General features: G+C 40.0%; 1 protein-coding gene across 2 annotated transcripts in view; it reads right to left on the reverse strand.

The window, feature by feature from the left end:
* Positions 1 to 17,606, reverse strand: part of LOC105007826 (zinc finger CCCH domain-containing protein 15) — a 26,600-nt gene continuing 8,994 nt past the window's right edge. The window contains exons 4-11 of one of the 2 annotated variants that reach the window (XM_013133100.4): positions 11,960 to 12,112; positions 11,441 to 11,541; positions 11,162 to 11,344; positions 10,209 to 10,355; positions 9,974 to 10,075; positions 8,920 to 9,043; positions 8,088 to 8,144; positions 1 to 271 (exon numbers count right to left, since the gene is read on the reverse strand). In XM_013133100.4, the coding sequence (XP_012988554.1) occupies positions 102 to 271; positions 8,088 to 8,144; positions 8,920 to 9,043; positions 9,974 to 10,075; positions 10,209 to 10,355; positions 11,162 to 11,344; positions 11,441 to 11,541; positions 11,960 to 12,112 (1,037 nt within the window). In that variant the 3' untranslated portion in view covers positions 1 to 101. The remainder of the gene's footprint in view (positions 272 to 8,087; positions 8,145 to 8,919; positions 9,044 to 9,973; positions 10,076 to 10,208; positions 10,356 to 11,161; positions 11,345 to 11,440; positions 11,542 to 11,959; positions 12,113 to 17,606) is intronic. The other variant, XM_010866886.5, reaches the window with a different exon arrangement.

The raw sequence follows: 17,606 nt of genomic DNA on the forward strand, positions 1-17,606 counted from the left end.
TTAGTGGTGACAAGATTTTAGCATCAAAATGTTTTATTTTGAATCTCTTAGTCATCTCTTATTCATAGTCCATGTGGCACTGTTCTACTAGAGGTCCTCTGTCAGTCATCCAGGTCCAGTGTGTTGAGTTCCTCATCCAGTTCGTCCAGGTCCTCACCAGTGAAAAGGTTCTCATCCACAGGCACAGGCTCTGCGTCCCCTTCGTTGAGCGTCTCAGCGTTCCCATTGTGTATATTCTCCACACCTCCGCAAGCCCCGTTCAGCTGATCTTCTGGAAGAGGATGCAAGGCACATGGTCAAACATCACATCTCAGTCAAAGGCGTGTGTATCAAATACTTGTTCTCCCCACTGTACATATTCCCAGTGATTTATCCAGTGTGTACATTCCCATGTTTTTCAACCTTTAATCTCTGCAGAGGCAGCAGCCTGACTCCCTACCTATGACCTGGATGTCAGTCGCTGGAACTGCTCACCACAGCAGAGAATCTGGATGAAGATCGAGTTAGAAGCCATGGGGCTATGGCCAGGATCCAGACTGGTACTAGGTAGCACATGCATCCACACAAAGGCTTGTATGTATTGTAGATATTCTATATAAGTTATGCATTCTTGATTAAGGCAGTTCTTAACAGAAAAATTTAAATCTTTTTACATTTTGTTAATAGCTAATTTCCCTATTGTTGATATCTTGTAGCTATGATATTCAAAATGGTTGTTGCACATTAATGTTCTCTTATATTTTTAATAGTTTTATTGCTGATATCTTGCACATAGACAGTTGATCAAAAGGGTTGTTCCACATTAATATGCTCTCGTTTATGTAAATATTCATTTTAACTGTTTGATTGTTGATATTTTGTACATTTTCAGTGCGAAATCATCATGACAATTGTTATTGTTATATGCTGATTTGTGTAAATAGTTTGAAAATTATAATTAAAGTGAATCCTATTGTTGCAGTCTTTGACATGTCAAATTACTTTAATTAAACACTACTTAAACAAAAATTCTGATTTGTATATCGTATAAAACCACTGAACATGATATAGGTGTGAGAAAGTTGGAAATGCAAAAACCTCTCATAACAGATGTATTCCTACCCCCATCATGGAAGGAAAGCTATCTCCTATAAATCTAGACTTCACACCGTGAAAACCACAATATGTCATAAAAGGAAGGATCTCTGCACATTCAGGCTCAATGCAATAAAAAGGAGTATTTCCAGCTTTCAGTCAACTGACCTTGACATCAGTGTATACAAGCTTGTAATGTTTTTTGTTAGAGTTTATATATAAACAGCCACTTATAAACATACTCTGATTATCCATTACATTATGACCACCTGCCAAATAGTGTACAGTAGGTCACACTTTTGCCGCAAAAACAGCCCTGACCCATCGAGGCATGGACTCCACTAGACCTCTGAATGTGCACTGTAGTATCTGGAACCAAAACGTTAGCAGCAGATGCTTTATGTCTTGTAAGTTGCGATGTGGAGCCTGCATGGATTAGACTTGTTTGTCCAGCACATTCCATATATGCTCGATCGGAATGAAATCTGGGGAATTCAGAGGCCCCAGTCAACACCTTGAACTTCTCGAACCATTCCTGAACTATTTTTGCTTTGTGGCAGGGCACATTATCCTGCTGAAAGAGGCTAATGCCATCAGGGAATACCGTTTCCATGAAAGGGTGCACATGGTCTGCAACAATGTTCAGGAAGGTGGTACATGTCAAAATAACATCCACATGAATGGCAGGACCCAAGGTTTCCGAGCAGAACCTTCCCCAAAGCATCACATGGCCTCCTCAGGCTTGCCTTCTTCCCATAATGTATCCTGGTGCCATGTGTTCTCCAGGTAAGTGACGCAAACACACTTGGCCATCCACGTGATGTAAAAGAAAACTTGATTCATCAGACCAGGCCACCTTCTATTGCTCCACGGTTCAGTTCTGACGCTCAAGTGCCCATTTGTAGGGGCTTGCACCAGTACAGGGGTCAGCATGGGCATCCTGACTGGTCTGTGGCTACGCAGCCCCATACGCAACAAACTGCGATGCATTGGGTGTTCAGACATTTCTATCAGTACCAGCATTAACATTTACAGCAATTTGAGCTCCAGTACCTCGACTGTTGGATCGGACCACACGGGTCAGCCTTGGTCTGAGCTGACCACACAGGCCAGCTCCCCACGTGCATCAATGGGGCTTGGGCACCCATGACCCTGTCTCCGGTTCACAGGGTTTTTCATGCATAGAGGAATTTTTGGTGTCCCCCCCCAAAGTGGTTTTAGCTAGAGCCAAAGGAATATCACCAGTGCCAAAATGAAAATAATTGAATGAAATTGCATTTCAAATCCTCTCTGAATGTGTTTAATAGCAATTTATCAAACAACTGTTGAACAAGCAGAACATGAGGTCCTCTAACCGAAGGCTAATGAGATCCTCTAACCGACATGATTTTCCCAAGTTATTTAGTTTTTTCCGGTTAAAACTTTCTCCTTAAAAACAGAGGAGAACTCAAAACTCGAGTGAACTTGTACCAAAGCAAAAAGCAGCGTCTGTCATTTGGACACATATTGGCTTCAGTAAAGATGACACCTAACAAAATGAAGTCAAATGTAAACAAAGAAACAAGAAAACAGGCAAGCCTAGTTCAGCCGGACCACAATAGAAAGTATTGCCCTCTTGAGATTCAAGGCTTACTGGTATCTACTAACTTAGGAATAATCATAAGAATTTAGCAATTGCTAGCGATACTGAAGATGAGAACTTTCCAATGCCAGAAACAATCGCAATACAACCGTATACATTTTCAGGTTTCGGTTTTAGCCAGCGAAGTTTTCAATATGGAATAATTCTTTGGATACTGAATGTTTTAGCCAATTATTCATCTACATGGAATAATTCAATGCGTACATCGCTTCGCTTGCGAGGAGATACGAATTCGGGACCTATAGTGTACAGGTCCGCTTCTCTAACCACTACGCTTTTTAACAAGGTGTACTCAGTCAGCTCTGCTTACGCGGTCCGGCAAAAACTACATTTAGCATCAAAAAGTGATTTTCCAACCTATCAAGACAAACACATGGTTGTTAACTAAACCCTTTTAAATTAATTTGCTAAAGATGTTTTAGAATGTCTCGTCAACCATAGTTTCTTTTTGTTTTTTATTGTCGAGTCCATACCCAATGTCTTTTGAACAGACAATCTGTTTATAGGCAAAAGTGCTATCTTTCTGTATTGATTCAAGCAGTAATCTAGGTTGCAATACTTTGCTGAACATTGCTGATAAGGCAGGCATTTATCTGATGAATGTATTTTGGCCAACTATGTTTCTAAGTCTCATAACTTGATTGTACATCCAAAATGCATTGTTTAGGCCTGTTGTACATCAGACTAAAGAGTATGCTTTTGAATGATCTATAGTATGACTAGCAAAATGCAAAAAGTGTCAAACCCTGCTAAAAAACCGCTAAACCCCTTGAATCTAAACCTACCGTCTGGTCCATTGTTTTTGTTGCAGAAACGTTGACTTGGAGGCTTTAGCTCAAAGCTAAAGTTTTCTATTCAACTGATGTCAACAAAGCTAATCAGAAAATGGTAGACAACAAATGTATATGATTTCACAACCTAACATCCTAAGTAGATTTTACAGGAGTCAATATACCTGTAAATCTAACTTAATCGTATGTCAATGGTAGAATTAAGTGTTACATGTCTAGATAATTATATGGCAATAAGTGAAACATCAAGTCTCCTCTCCCAGGTCCCTATCCTTTCTTTGCAAACAAAACACGACCACGCCATTTTCCAGACTGACAGAAATATAACCAAAGTCCACCCACAATATTCAGGATAAAGGGCCAGCTAGAGAAACTCTAACCTCCAGAAGCTATGCGAGGTGAAAGTTCACTCCCACCTCGATGACATCATCGCCAAAGCACACAAGCTGTGTGAAATGGCTGTAGGAAATTGTTCGCTAGTACTGGTTTGGATTTACCAAATTCCACTGGTTTGGTCAGTGTACAGCTTTAACAGATTACTAAATGTAGTTTGAAGTGTTTGAGTAGTTTTCCACTTGCAATGCAGTTTTGCTGCAGTGGGACCAACAGTTTCCATTCATAAATTTGGATGAGGCTATGAAAGCTAATAACAGCCAGGGAAAAAAATGACTACATCCACTCCGGACTAACTTTTTTAAATGAATTATAGGATGACTTTTAGACTAACTATTATCTTTAAGCAGTGTTAAACTGCTTTTTTTTTTAAGGTTTTTTACTGACTTTACCTCCACCACAAATAGCATCTATGAACTGTATGGCTTTTGCCACTGGCTGTTTTAACAGCTTATTAGCCAGTAATAGGCTTACTATTATCTACTAACTTACTAATTGGAATAGTCATAAGAATTGAGGAAATTGCTAATGAGACAGAATATGAACTTTACACTGCTCAATTCATATGAGCAGCAAGGTTTTTGTCTGTACTGAACAAACCTAAACGCACAATTTGTTTTGTGCCATTTCATTCCATGGCACAACAACGTTCCTTTTTCTTTCATTCGTGAATTACATTGATACAATCACTATCAACATAGGTGAAGATAACTGACTTTTTCGTCAAGTGAAAAAAACTAAACAATCACGGAAACACCACCTCTTTCAGAAAATGTTCAGCATATAAAACTCAAAGGCGACTGCCTTCCCAAAATCTCACACCGCCTTGTGTGTCTGCATGGTAAAGCATAAATTTGCGCTCATTCGCTAAATAGCCTAGCAGCGATATACTGCAGAAAATGTGATCATAGGAGGAAATTATTTTCATATTGGCAGTGTTGCCAGACAGGTAGGCTTCCCCCACAATTGGGCAATTTTTTATGGGCTTGGGTGGGTTGATTTACAGATAGGGTTGTATAAAGAGACAGCGTTTGTGGGGATTTCACATGGCAACCTTGCATACAGGACCTTACCGGTCCTGACGTCACGGAGATGAGTAACATCTCCGCAACGTCAGAGATGTTACAAGTGGAACTCAGTTTTCTTTTACACCCAAGCATGTAAAAATATTTAAATAAAGCTTGATAACGCCTAAACTACATCCAATCCGCAAAACATTTAACATTTCAGATGAAGATCTAAGAGAATCACAGATTTTTTTCATTAGAGTTAGACAAAGATGACTGGTGAAAAGACGATTAGATTAGGGTATGTAGGCTACTGTCCCCAACAACATTGTATATGTAATATAAAGAGAAAAAATATATATAGAAAAAAAACAGGCTAAAATCCTACATATGTTTTTTTTTTTTTTTTTTTTAAATGGTCAACTATCTAACATGTTAATACGTAAAGAATAGATTTATTGCTTGTTATTGGTTGCTTTTCTATTGGGGAGGACATTCTAGTGTGCATTAGCTGCTCAAGTGGACATGGACAACAGGGCAGATTTAACACTATAATAGATTTATTTTATATCACAAAGGGGTGTCAAGGTAGAGGTAAACACTTGTCCTGTGTTTTACGGCGAAAGGTGTTGTGATCTACTGTATATTAACACAAAAAGGATGCAGTTGGAATATAGCTGTAAATAATTATATTTCAGTCTTACAATAATGTAGCTTCTGAAAGTTGTGGCCAGCAAAGTTTGTGTCTATCCTGAACAAATCCTAATGATTTGCTTGGACTGTGGCGAGGCTCGAAAACCGGTCCCCTGCATGGGAATTGGAATCCCTAACCACTACGTTATTTAACAAGGGGTAGTCAGTCAGTCACTCATGCAGTAAGAGATATTCGCTCTTTTTGGCCAGCTCCGCTTATGCAGTCGGGCAAAAAAATCTAAGACATGCAGAAAAATGTCAAATCATATATTTTATCTAGATATTTAAAGTACTCTATCTATATCATAGAAATGCATGATATTAGGTGGAAAACCGCTTCATTGTAATCCTATCAAATACATTCCTCACATTTAAGATCCACTAACAGACCTATGAAAGTTTTGAGTAAACGATTGGCGCATTTCTATTCTATGAATATTATATAAAGGCAGTGGTCTTACCTTGCAGCAGTACAATTCACACGCTTTGAGTAAGTACATCTTTTGGGTTATAATATTTGTGTAAAATGACAGCCATATGGCGTTTTCCACTGCATTGTACTGGCTCTACTCGCCTCTAACCGCTTTGGGAGCTTTTCCAATGCATGGTACCATCTCGATTCGGCTCTACACAGCTCGCCTCGGTTGGTTATCCTCTGCCGATAGTACCTTGTACCTGCCGCCCATAGTGACATCACAGGAAAACTGCCATTTCAACACCAACACATTTAAAAACTATGATAAACCCTCCATCTCGATTAAGGTATAAATATTTGCTTTATTAATTGCCTGCTACAATACCACGCCGACTGACTCAAGAGTAGCCTACAGTAGGCTACACAAGGCAGCGTTTATACTGGTAGTAGCGAGGAAGCATGCGTGAGCAGTAAAAATTGTTAGAAAGCTTGGTAGGCTGCTTCTGTTTAGCTTGACATAACTACTTTGACCAGCGCAATGTATGCCAGTTAGCCTACAGAAAAACCCAGAGAAAAAAGAGGTTACAAAAACAGTGTGTTTAGTTAGTCTCACAGGGATAAAGAGTTGATTTCAACGCCAGTGCGCAGGTCCAAAACAAGAGGAGTTTTGGGAAAATATGATCGCTTAAATTACGAGTCTGGTCCTATGCACTGGCACTGAAATTAACCCATTTCAACACAAGGACTTCTGGCACAGATGCACAAAGAGGCACCGTCTCGTTCTAAAAACATTCTCAGACACTGGAAGGCTAACACGTTTGGAGTCACTCTTGTCCAATCAGAAGTCTTCCGCATTTCCACGTCACCTTTTGGTATCGCCTCAGCTCGATGAAGCAGGTACTAAACACAAAAGTATCTGGTACCAGGTACTATCCCAACTTTTGGCCAGTGAAAAAGCAAAAAAGTCAAGCCGAGTCGAGCTGGCACCATGCAGTGAAAAAGCGCCAATAGTCAAGTTGGACACATTTCTGTTTCACTCAAAGCAATGAACTGACCAGGGGCGCAATATGACTCAAAATACTAAGACAAAATTAACTCTAATATTAAGTGCTTGTGCACTGCAGAAAGAGGAACCCTGACCAAAACCCTTAAAATAAGAAACTAATATGCAAAGACAGCTAATTTAGCAGAAAAAAATAAGGACAGTAATTTAGCAGACACTTTCAACAAAATTTGACAAGCATAAAATTACCTACACCCGTCCTAGCCAGCTTGGAATTTGATCCAGCAACCTTATTGTTACTGGTCAAATGATGCCTCAATAAATAACCAGTAAAGAAAATTTGCATAAGTTAGTGAGATCTCATATTGCAAATTTGTTTGGCTGATTAGTAAGAAAAAAAAAACATGTGAAGCAGTAGTGCCTTGGAGGCATCTTTTTCATTTTGCCCATAGAGCAATAGGTGCAAGTAGTGATATAGTTTGAACTATACAGACTGATATACACTCACCTAAAGGATTATTAGGAACACCTGTTCAATTTCTCATTAAAGCAATTATCTAATCAACCAATCACATGGCAGTTGCTTCAATGCATTTAGGGGTGTGGTCCTGGTCAAGACAATCTCCTGAACTCCAAACTGAATGTCAGAATGGGAAAGAAAGGTGATTTAAGCAATTTTGAGCGTGGCATGGTTGTTGGTGCCAGACGGGCCGGTCTGAGTATTTCACGATGTGCTCAGTTACTGGGATTTCCACGCACAACCATTTCTAGGGTTTACAAAGAATGGTGTGAAAAGGGAAAAACATCCAGTATGTGGCAATCCTGTGGGCGAAAATGCCTTGTTGATGCTAGACGTCAGAGGAGAATGGGCCGACTGATTCAATCTGATAGAAGAGCAACTTTGGCTGAAATAACTACTCGTTACAACCGATGTATGCAGCAAAGCATTTGTGAAGCCACAACACACACAACCTTGAGGCGGATGGGCTACAACAGCAGAAGACTCCACCGGGTACCACTCATCTCCACTACAAATAGGAAAAAGAGGCTACAATTTGCACGAGCTCACCAAAATTGGACAGTTGAAGACTGGAAGAATGTTGCCTGGTCTGATGAGTCTCCATTTCTGTTGAGACATTCAGATGGTAGAGTCAGAATTTGGCGTAAACAGAATGAGAACATGGATCCATCATGCCTTGTTACCACTGTGCAGGCTGGTGGTGGCGGTGTAATGGTGTGGGGGATGTTTTCTTGGCACACTTTAGGCCCCTTAGTGCCAATTGGGCATCGTTTAAATGCCACGGCCTACCTGAGCATTGTTTCTGACCATGTCCATCCCTTAATGACCACCATGTACCTATCCTCTGATGGCTACTTCCAGCAGTATAATGCACCATGTCACAAAGCTCAAATCATTTCAAATTGGTTTCTTGAACATGACAATGAGTTCACTGTACTGAAATGGCCCCCACAGTCACCAGATCTCAACCCAATAGAGCATCTTTGGGTTGTGGTGGAACGGGAGCTTCGTGCCCTGGATGTGCATCCCACAAATCTCCATTAACTGCAAGATGCTATCCTAACAATATGGGCCAACATTTCTAAAGAATGCTTTCAGCACCTTGTTGAATCAATGCCACGTAGAATTAAGGCAGTTCTGAAGGCGAAAAGGGGTCAAACAGTATTAGTATGGTGTTCCTAATAATCCTTTAGGTGAGTGTATTTGAAGACAATTTCAATTAAATTGTTCTTTCAAAAGGCTAACAGCAAAGTTGAACAGCAGGAACTCTGGGATAGAAAGAAATATTTTAGAAAAAAACAAGTTGCAAGTAATACTATACAATCAAGATTAACATGGGCTTAATATTTTTGGCAGACAGGGGAAAAAATGCAACACTCACCATTGGTTTCCTTCAATTTGTTTGTGAATCGGTCAACGGCAGCAACAGTTATTCCAGCGTTGTCGACTTCCTTAGGAACAAACCTGGTGAGATCAATATCTTGGAACTCCTGAGCCTCTTCAACCTGTGGAGACGAGAGCAGTATCACTGTCATGCTTATGATAATTACATCAGGTCTATTGCCCACACAACAGGGTTTTTCCTGCATAGGGACCCCGCCCCCTCCAGTCAGCGGCATGGAAGCAACATAGAGGAGAACTCAAATGTTGGTAAGTGCACATAAGCTTAACAGACCAAATGCTATAATATACAATAATCTAATTGGGGATATCTGGGTGGTGACAGGCTGCTATATTCTCTCTGTATTTGTTGTGTTTGTGTGTCATAAATGATAACATCTGTTTTTACGGCTTTTTTATTCTCTTTTTCTTTTCTGTGCGGATGTTCTTGTTATACACTTGTTATGCATTTATTACATGTGTTTAAAAAGGTGTTATATAAATAATATTTTACTTCAGCACACTAAATAAACACTGAAAACAATAAAAAAAAAGTTCATATAGCACCTTTCTTAATGTCACAATGTGCTTGATATTACAATGTTACAATGTCAACGTCACATTATAAAATACATTATAAAACAAATGTTCAATTAATCGTCCTAAAGACTAACATGGCCTTGTCAGGTCATTTTATACAGTAAATAAAAAGAGCGAGAAATGCTCTGAAGCAGAATGCGACCTCTGCAACTGACTGCCTCTCCCAAACCCACACCCCTGTCCCTCAAACTCACTCCTCTCCCCCTTCCAAATTTGTAATTACATAAATTTTTTAACCAGTTTTGTTTATGGGGTTTCCTTTATTCCAGCATGATAGACATTTCGGTTCATCAAATGGTCAGAAATAACAAGAAAATAAGGTAACTCATTGCCTTTACTGTACGCGGACCGATCATGCTTACTGTCGTGCATAGTCACCCCCCCAAGACACATTCTGAGCCAGGAAAAACCCTGCTAAAGGTACTTCAGTAATGCCAAAAAAGTATCTGGCTTACCTCAACGTCATCATCGTCCTCAACATATTTCATGTCATCAGCTTCCTCATCATCGTCAGCAGCAAGATCAGGGCAGAACTCAAACACTTGGCGGCCACTAACCTACACAACGAAACACATTGCTCATGTTAGAATTTTTATATTTCCCACTCATATAGCATTTTTACACTGCAATATGTAAACACAAAGATTTCCCGCTTTGCAACAATCTCTGGTAGAGAAAATCAAAACTCACCCCAAAGGACCTGCCAGCTTTAAAATCAGCCTTCTTTTTTTCTGTGTCTTGCTCTGACTTGGCAACTTTCTCTTGCCGTTTCCTCTTCTTCCAGGCCAAGAAAGTCTCCAGAGTAATGCGGGTGACATTTGGTCCAAGAGCAGACCGCTGATAACGATACAATATAATTTTTTTCTGTTAGTCGCCAAATCATCCTAAACATCAAATGAACACTTCACCTGGGGGGACCTCGAAGTCAGTAAGATTTGTTTAAAAAAAAAATCATAAGTAGCAAGGTTTGTTTATTGCGCACAACAAGTGAGCAAGATCTGAAAAATGCATTTGTTCATGTTTAGTTTAATTTAGCTAAGCCACAATGTTGTAACGATCGTGCTACAAGATCATTTTATACACAGTTATGGTTGTCCTTAACTGATAATGCTTTCAGCAATGTTCCTATCAGACGATATGTAGATAAATGTTCAAGGTTTTATTTTATTTTTAACATGTTTTCAGATATGGCTAGTTAAAATGGCAGTTGATTTGAGTCTTGCTTATTGCCTATTGTGGCCATGGGAATTCATTATTGAGATCTGTCGCTAGCAATCTACTGTACAATGCCTACCCTTTTTAAACATAACTACTCTGCTTTTATTGCAACAAATGGTGGCATCCTTCATAAAATGACCAGATTTAGGGGAATAATGCATTAATTATTATTTATTTTGGGAAATGTGTGTTAATTTCCACATTATTGCCAAGTAACTGCGAAGTAACAGAATTAGCTTGTCACAAGGAAATTAACAATGAAAACACCCATTTGTACTGTACTGGCAATGGCATCAAGCAAAACACCACATGGTACTGATCAACGTTTGTCTTTCAAAAATAGTATTAATAAAGTTTAAGTTTAACATGGGCTAATAACAAATGACAGAAATATCTAATGCGAGTGTAAAAGTGGTAAAATCTACCTCATTCTCGATCAACTCTTCCATTGAGATTTCATCTTCCTTTTCATCCTTTTTCTTGTCTTTCTTCAGCACAAACCCAGCAGGAAGTGCATGGCGGTACATGCATGTGTCAGCTCCACTTGGACATACCCAAAACCAACCATATTTGTTGTTTTCAATTGCATCAAGAAAATGCTTGCAAACCTAAAAGATAATAAAAATAGAAATAAGACTATGGGCAATATATCGTAATATATTAGTGATAAATCTTACATATTTCAGGAATGTTCAAAAACATACAATTTGGGTTTTTGAGGTTTGAGCTTTCTTTTTTTCAGCTTCTCCATGCTTCTGGTTTACCACCTCCTCTAGCTTCTTCTCATCCCAATTATCCATAGTGTCTATAAAAAACAAGAGCGAAAATGTCAGATCTCTTCACGGCTGATAACCACCATAGAAAATCAGCAAAAAAATGTCACAGATAAAACAGCAAATATTGTGCGACTGAAGTATTCGAATTACTTTGGACCATCATCTCCCACAAATGCAGGTGAGAAGAGTCCTACATGACGACCCTCACCCCAGGTCACACACTGTTCATAAAATGATCCTCCAGCAGACGGGAAGTAGAATCATCCCAAAACCCCTGCCATCTCATTATTCTATGCTAAACAACCATTTGTATAGAATTGTAAACTTTGTGTTCATTCGGTGCATTTTGGGCCTAAATGTTATCTCTAGCAAAATGTATAAGCTAAATACATTTACACGCTCAGTAGTTTAAGTTATAGTGATTGCCATTCAGTTTAGAAGACTGACCTTTCTCAAGCTCATCATCTCTCTTGTCAACGTAGAGGCTGCGTTTCTCACACTTCCTCTCGAGTGTCAAGTCGTGGGAAAACTTGCACTTGTCTCCCTTGGTACATTGGCCTTGCTTGAAGAAGGCACACAGAACAGACTTTGGGTCCACCCCTGCAAACAGTTAAGAGAAAAAGGTAATAAGTAGTATTGGGCGGTTAATCATATCCTGGATATAAGAAAACCTTTTGGGTGTACGCAGGTAAAAACAAACATCCTGGGATGGGATAAGGTAGGGCTGGGTGGTATTGTCTAAAAATTATAACAGTTTATTAAACATTTAAGACTAACGCTTTATCACAGTAAATTAACTTTTTACTTTTATTGCAATACAAACAAGTTTCAGGAGCACATGACTTGAGGATGGCAACAACTCATTTTTAGGAGTTAACTATTGGGTTCTATTCTGTTCTACCCTGTTCCTTTAGTATGCAATACATTAGGGCAAATGTCTCAGATGTAAATAAAAGGCTACAAATTCTTAAGACAGAAGATCACAAAATAATGTTAGCATTCAGGTATTCCAACATGAATTCAAATTACGGTTACCATATATAACAATGCAATTTACAACACGATTCTTAAAAAAAAAACAAAAAAACATTCAGAATATATGTGTCAGGGAGCCTCCGTTTATTTACTTGGTTTGACAGACACTACGAGTTCAGCATTTAGCATCTGAATGAGTTAGGCCAAATTCGTTTTTTGTAGAATTATCTGACACAAAGCAGAATATATAGTTTATTCAATGACGGCAAGTTGTCCAAGTCCTGATGCAGCACCACATCCCCAAACACCACACCACATCCCCATTCAAAGACACTACAAGCCTCATGCTTTAACCTTTGGAATTAGATTCTTAATGTGTGTTGAGTGTTTTCATAAGACAAGAAAGGGACCAAGTAGCCCAAAAACGTACACGTGACTAATCTGTCCATGATGCATTGTTCCAGAACTTGAGGATCATCCAGGTGCTTTTTGGAAAACCCGAGATGGTCATTCATGTTCTTCTCAGTGAGCAGTGGGTTCCATGTTGCTACTCTGCCATGAATCCCAATTTTGACTAGAGGCTTTCTGAACCCAGTCACGAAACCTGCAGATCCCTGGATTTTGTTCTTTGCGACTTCCTGGATGATTTTACACCTTGCTAATTTTGACAGGGCATCCTTGCTGAGGACAATTCACTACTAAAACAAAAATAGATTCAATACTGTCCCAAAGGTCCTTAATTTTAACAATATGGCTGACTGTGGTTTGGTGGAAGACAAAACCAACTTACCGGCTTTGTAACTCTTTCCAAAGCAGCAACAACTGTTTTCCAGTGTTCGGGAATTTTAGATTGCGGCACAACGTGGCTTTGGAACCTGTGTGCTGACCATTTTAATCTGATGGCAAGGACCAAAGTTAGTCAGATTTATATTGGCAGGGTTGTGCCAAAAAACTGCTTTTCAAACAAATTTTTTGAACCAAATCTAAGCAAATTCCAACTGTTTTCTTTTCACCTACACTGAACCAAAAGATATTAATGCAACAATTACAATATTTTACCATGTTATAGCTCATAAGGAAGTCAGTCTATTAAAATTAAACTTTGAATTTCACATGACACATGGTAATACAGAGGTGCATACAAAATCTAAGATTTCAGTTCAGCTCAAGAAAAGTCCAACACTTTAACCAGTTGTTTATATTCATGTTCAGTGTATAAAGCAACACCACAGACCAGAAGATAATTTTTTCTCTATGATTATTGAAATCACAGAGGATGTTACCCATAAGTGATCATTCACATAATTAACAGGTGCATTTACTGGCCTTGTTATTTCTCCAGTTTCACCTGATAGGAGACATTTGGTTTTGAAGACCGAATCCTTAATTCTGCATATTTTAGTGACAGGCCAAAACAAGACATTGCAATAGAACCTTCTCCATGGGTTAGGTACGCAGTGTACCCCACAAATAACCACAGCAGTTCCCATAAAAACCATTGCAAATGTGAAAGAACAGAAAAAACCTTTAACAACATACTCAAGAAAATACCCTCCACCTCAGATTTCTTCATTTATTCCAACACACTTGGAGTGTGTGTACTGGACATGACCACCCATCACAATAAGTGGGGGGTTGCGGTTGGTGGGTGTCCCTTTGGTTGATGCCTGGCAATGCGGTTGGATTGATTTCCTGCCTGTTGGGCCCTGTCCGGGGCCTCCCCCGAGTAGGGCCACAGTGTCACCGGACCCCCCCGTCTCAGTTTCCAAGGTGTTACGCTGCTATATTATTGTGCTGGGGGACATGAGGGATGTACTACTAACTTTTCTCAGTTTCCTCCAATTTTAAATTTTAGAAGGAGATGAGGTCCTGGTCCACACCTGCGGATTACCTGGTTTGGGGGGACCGTTGCTGTTCCTGTCCTTGTCCACCTGGTCATACATCTGACCTAGTCTAAAATCAAATATACTCTGGATTTAGCCCAGAGAAATGTATTTATTATTCCAATTGGACTCTTAATATCTCACCCGGCACAGCCAGAAGAGGACTGGTCACCCCTCTGAGCCTGGGTCCTCTCTAGGTTTCTTCCTAAAATTCGACCTTCTTAGGGAGTTTTTCCTAGCCACTGAAATTCAACACTACTGTTGTTTGCTCCTTGGGGTTTAAGGCCGGGTGTCTCTGTAAAGCACTTTGTGACAACTGCTATTGTAAAAAGCACTTTATAAATACATTTTGATTGATTGATTGAAGTGTCCCAACTTTGTAAATATATTGGTACGCCTGTTGAAGCTTTGTCCTTACGACTGCTAAGTTCCCTATTTTGCAACAATATGCTAGAGTGAAATGTTTTGAACAGTACTGTTAATAATAAAACTTCACAGCCCCTTTATATAGCACTCAAACCACTGTAAAGCAATGTTACTACATACAGCCAGTTGCAAATTTAGGAGCTGGCTGTATCAAAATGGGAAGAAATGAAATCGTCATGAAATAACAGAACATTTAGCTACCACTAATAAGATATGTACTCATAATTAGAAAACAGCTTTACTTGGACTTCACAGTTACACTTTTGTTATTATGCAGTGGAGGTATGAGTATGGTACAAGGGCTCATGCATGTTACCCCATTGCGTCCCTAACACCCATGCTTTTGGAGTCAACTTGTCTGCATTAGGCCATGTTTCGGGGTGGTTTGCAGTCGGTAGATGTCCATTTACTGGTCTGGCGGTCGGCAAAGTGGACGGAGACATTTTTGGTGGAATAACCCAGATTTTTTTATCATAGCGTCCATGCGTCTTGGCATGCTCTCTCACATTGCTGTTGGGTGACTTTATCCCACTCCTGGCACTAAAATTCAAGTAGCTAGGCTTTGTTTGAAGGCTTCCATCCATCCATCTTCCTCTTGATCAAATTCCAGAGGTTTTCAATGGGATTCAGGTCTGGAGATTGGGCTGACAGGGTCTTGATCTGGTGGTACTCCATCCACACTTTGATTGACCCGGCTGTGTAGCATAGAGCATTGTCCTGCGGGAAAAACCCATTCCCAATGACGGGGAACTTTGTCTGAGCAGAAGGAGGCAGGTGTTCTTCCAGGATAACCTTGGAATTGGCTTGATTCATGCGTCATTCACAAATCTGGCCAATTCCAGCCTTGGTTTTCATCAGCAATCCTCCACTAAATTTCACAGTGGTTACGAGACACTGCGGCTTTTAGGCCTCTCCAGGTCTCCATCTAACCATTAGACCACCAGGTGTTGGGCAAAGCTGAAAATTTGACTCGTCAGGGAAGATACACCTTACTCTATTCCTCTACAGTGCAATCCTTTTGCAAAGTTCAGCCTGGCTCTTCTTTGCTTCTCATGGATGAAGGGCTTTTTTCCTAGCTTTGCACGACTTCAGCCCTGACCCTACAAGCCTGTTTCGAACCGTCCTCGCCATGCACTTCATTCCAGCTGCTGTTCATCCCAGCTGCTGTCCCCGTAAGGACCCTTACGTCTCCGCCTCAGACAAGCAACACCCAAGGTGGGAATGTAACAGTATACGTTAAGTAAACAGTATACGTCAAAACCTCAGGGATATGTCCAGTTAGGAAGCATAAGCAATGGTGAATCAACGTTAACTGTTTTGGTTAGGGGTGAGAACAAACAGTTGAATTGTCAACACTGACAAGGATGGCATTTATCGACCAGTTAATCTAATTTTCCAAAGTTACAAAAATAAAACTGAACCACTGACTGACTCAATTGGCGCCAGAAATTGATGGGTCATTTCTTATAAACTAAACAAAGCTGGTTAATGGCCAAGTACAGGAAATTATCACGGCAAGCAAAAGCATACCTGTGCGTCCCAGCATCATCTGTAGCCTTCTGGCTGAAAGGGTTCTCTCAGCTGCGGGCCTGAAAGACTACGTAAGCCTACTCGTCTACTCCTGGAGCGTGTGGACATGCAAGGATAAATTATCATAATATGGACATTGCCTAATAATTCTTAACATTTTTGTTAAGATCTTGCATCTATGGATGCGCTAGCCAGATTGTGTTTTTTTTTTATTTTATTTTATTTTTTATTCCTATTAAGCTTCCTTCCAAGGATATTTTTATTCACTGGAATGCATCGGTAGGTTTGTTTGATTTAAAGCAGACTGTAACGTAACTCTGCTAGTCTATATATTAATTGTAGTTTCGTTTGGAAAGTACAGGTGCTAGTCATAAAATTAGAATATCATCAAAAAGTTGATTTATTTCAGTAACTCCATTCAAGAAGGGAAACTCTTACACTCACCTAAAGGATTATTAGGAACACCATACTAATACTGTGTTTGACCCCCTTTCGCCTTCAGAACTGCCTTAATTCTACATGGCATTGATTCAACAAGGTGCTGAAAGCATTCTTTAGAAATGTTGGCCCATATTTATAGGATAGCATCTTGCAGTTGATGGAGATTTGTGGGATGCACATCCAGGGCACGAAGCTCCCGTTCCACCACATCCCAAAGATGCTCTATTGGGTTGAGATCTGGTGACTGTGGGGGCCATTTCAGTTACAGTGAACTCATTGTCATGTTCAAGAAACCATTTTGAAATGATTCGAGCTTTGTGACATGGTGCATTATCCTGCTGGAAGTAGCCATCAGAGGATGTGTACATGGTGGTCATAAAGGGATGGACATGGTCAGAAACAATGCTCAAGTAGGCCGTGGCATTTAAACGATGCCCAATTGGCACTAAGGGGCCTAAAGTGTACCAAGAAAACATCCCCCACACCATTACACCGCCACCACCAGCCTGCACAGTGGTAACAAGGCATGATGGATCCATGTTCTCATTCTGTTTACGCCAAATTCTGACTCTACCATCTGAATGTCTCAACAGAAATCGAGACTCATCAGAGCAGGCAACATTCTTCCAGTCTTCAACTGTCCAATTATGGTGAGCTTGTGCAAATTGTAGCCTCTTTTTCCTATTTGTAGTGGAGATGAGTGGTACCCAGTGGGGTCTTCTGCTGCTGTAGCCCATCCACCTCATGGTTGTGTGTGTTGTGGCTTCACAAATGCTTTGCTGCATACCTCGGTTGTAACGAGTGGTTATTTCAGTCAAAGTTGCTCTTCTATCAGCTTG

This window comes from Esox lucius, chromosome 22 (assembly GCF_011004845.1).
Source record: "Esox lucius isolate fEsoLuc1 chromosome 22, fEsoLuc1.pri, whole genome shotgun sequence".
NCBI lineage: Eukaryota > Metazoa > Chordata > Actinopteri > Esociformes > Esocidae > Esox > Esox lucius.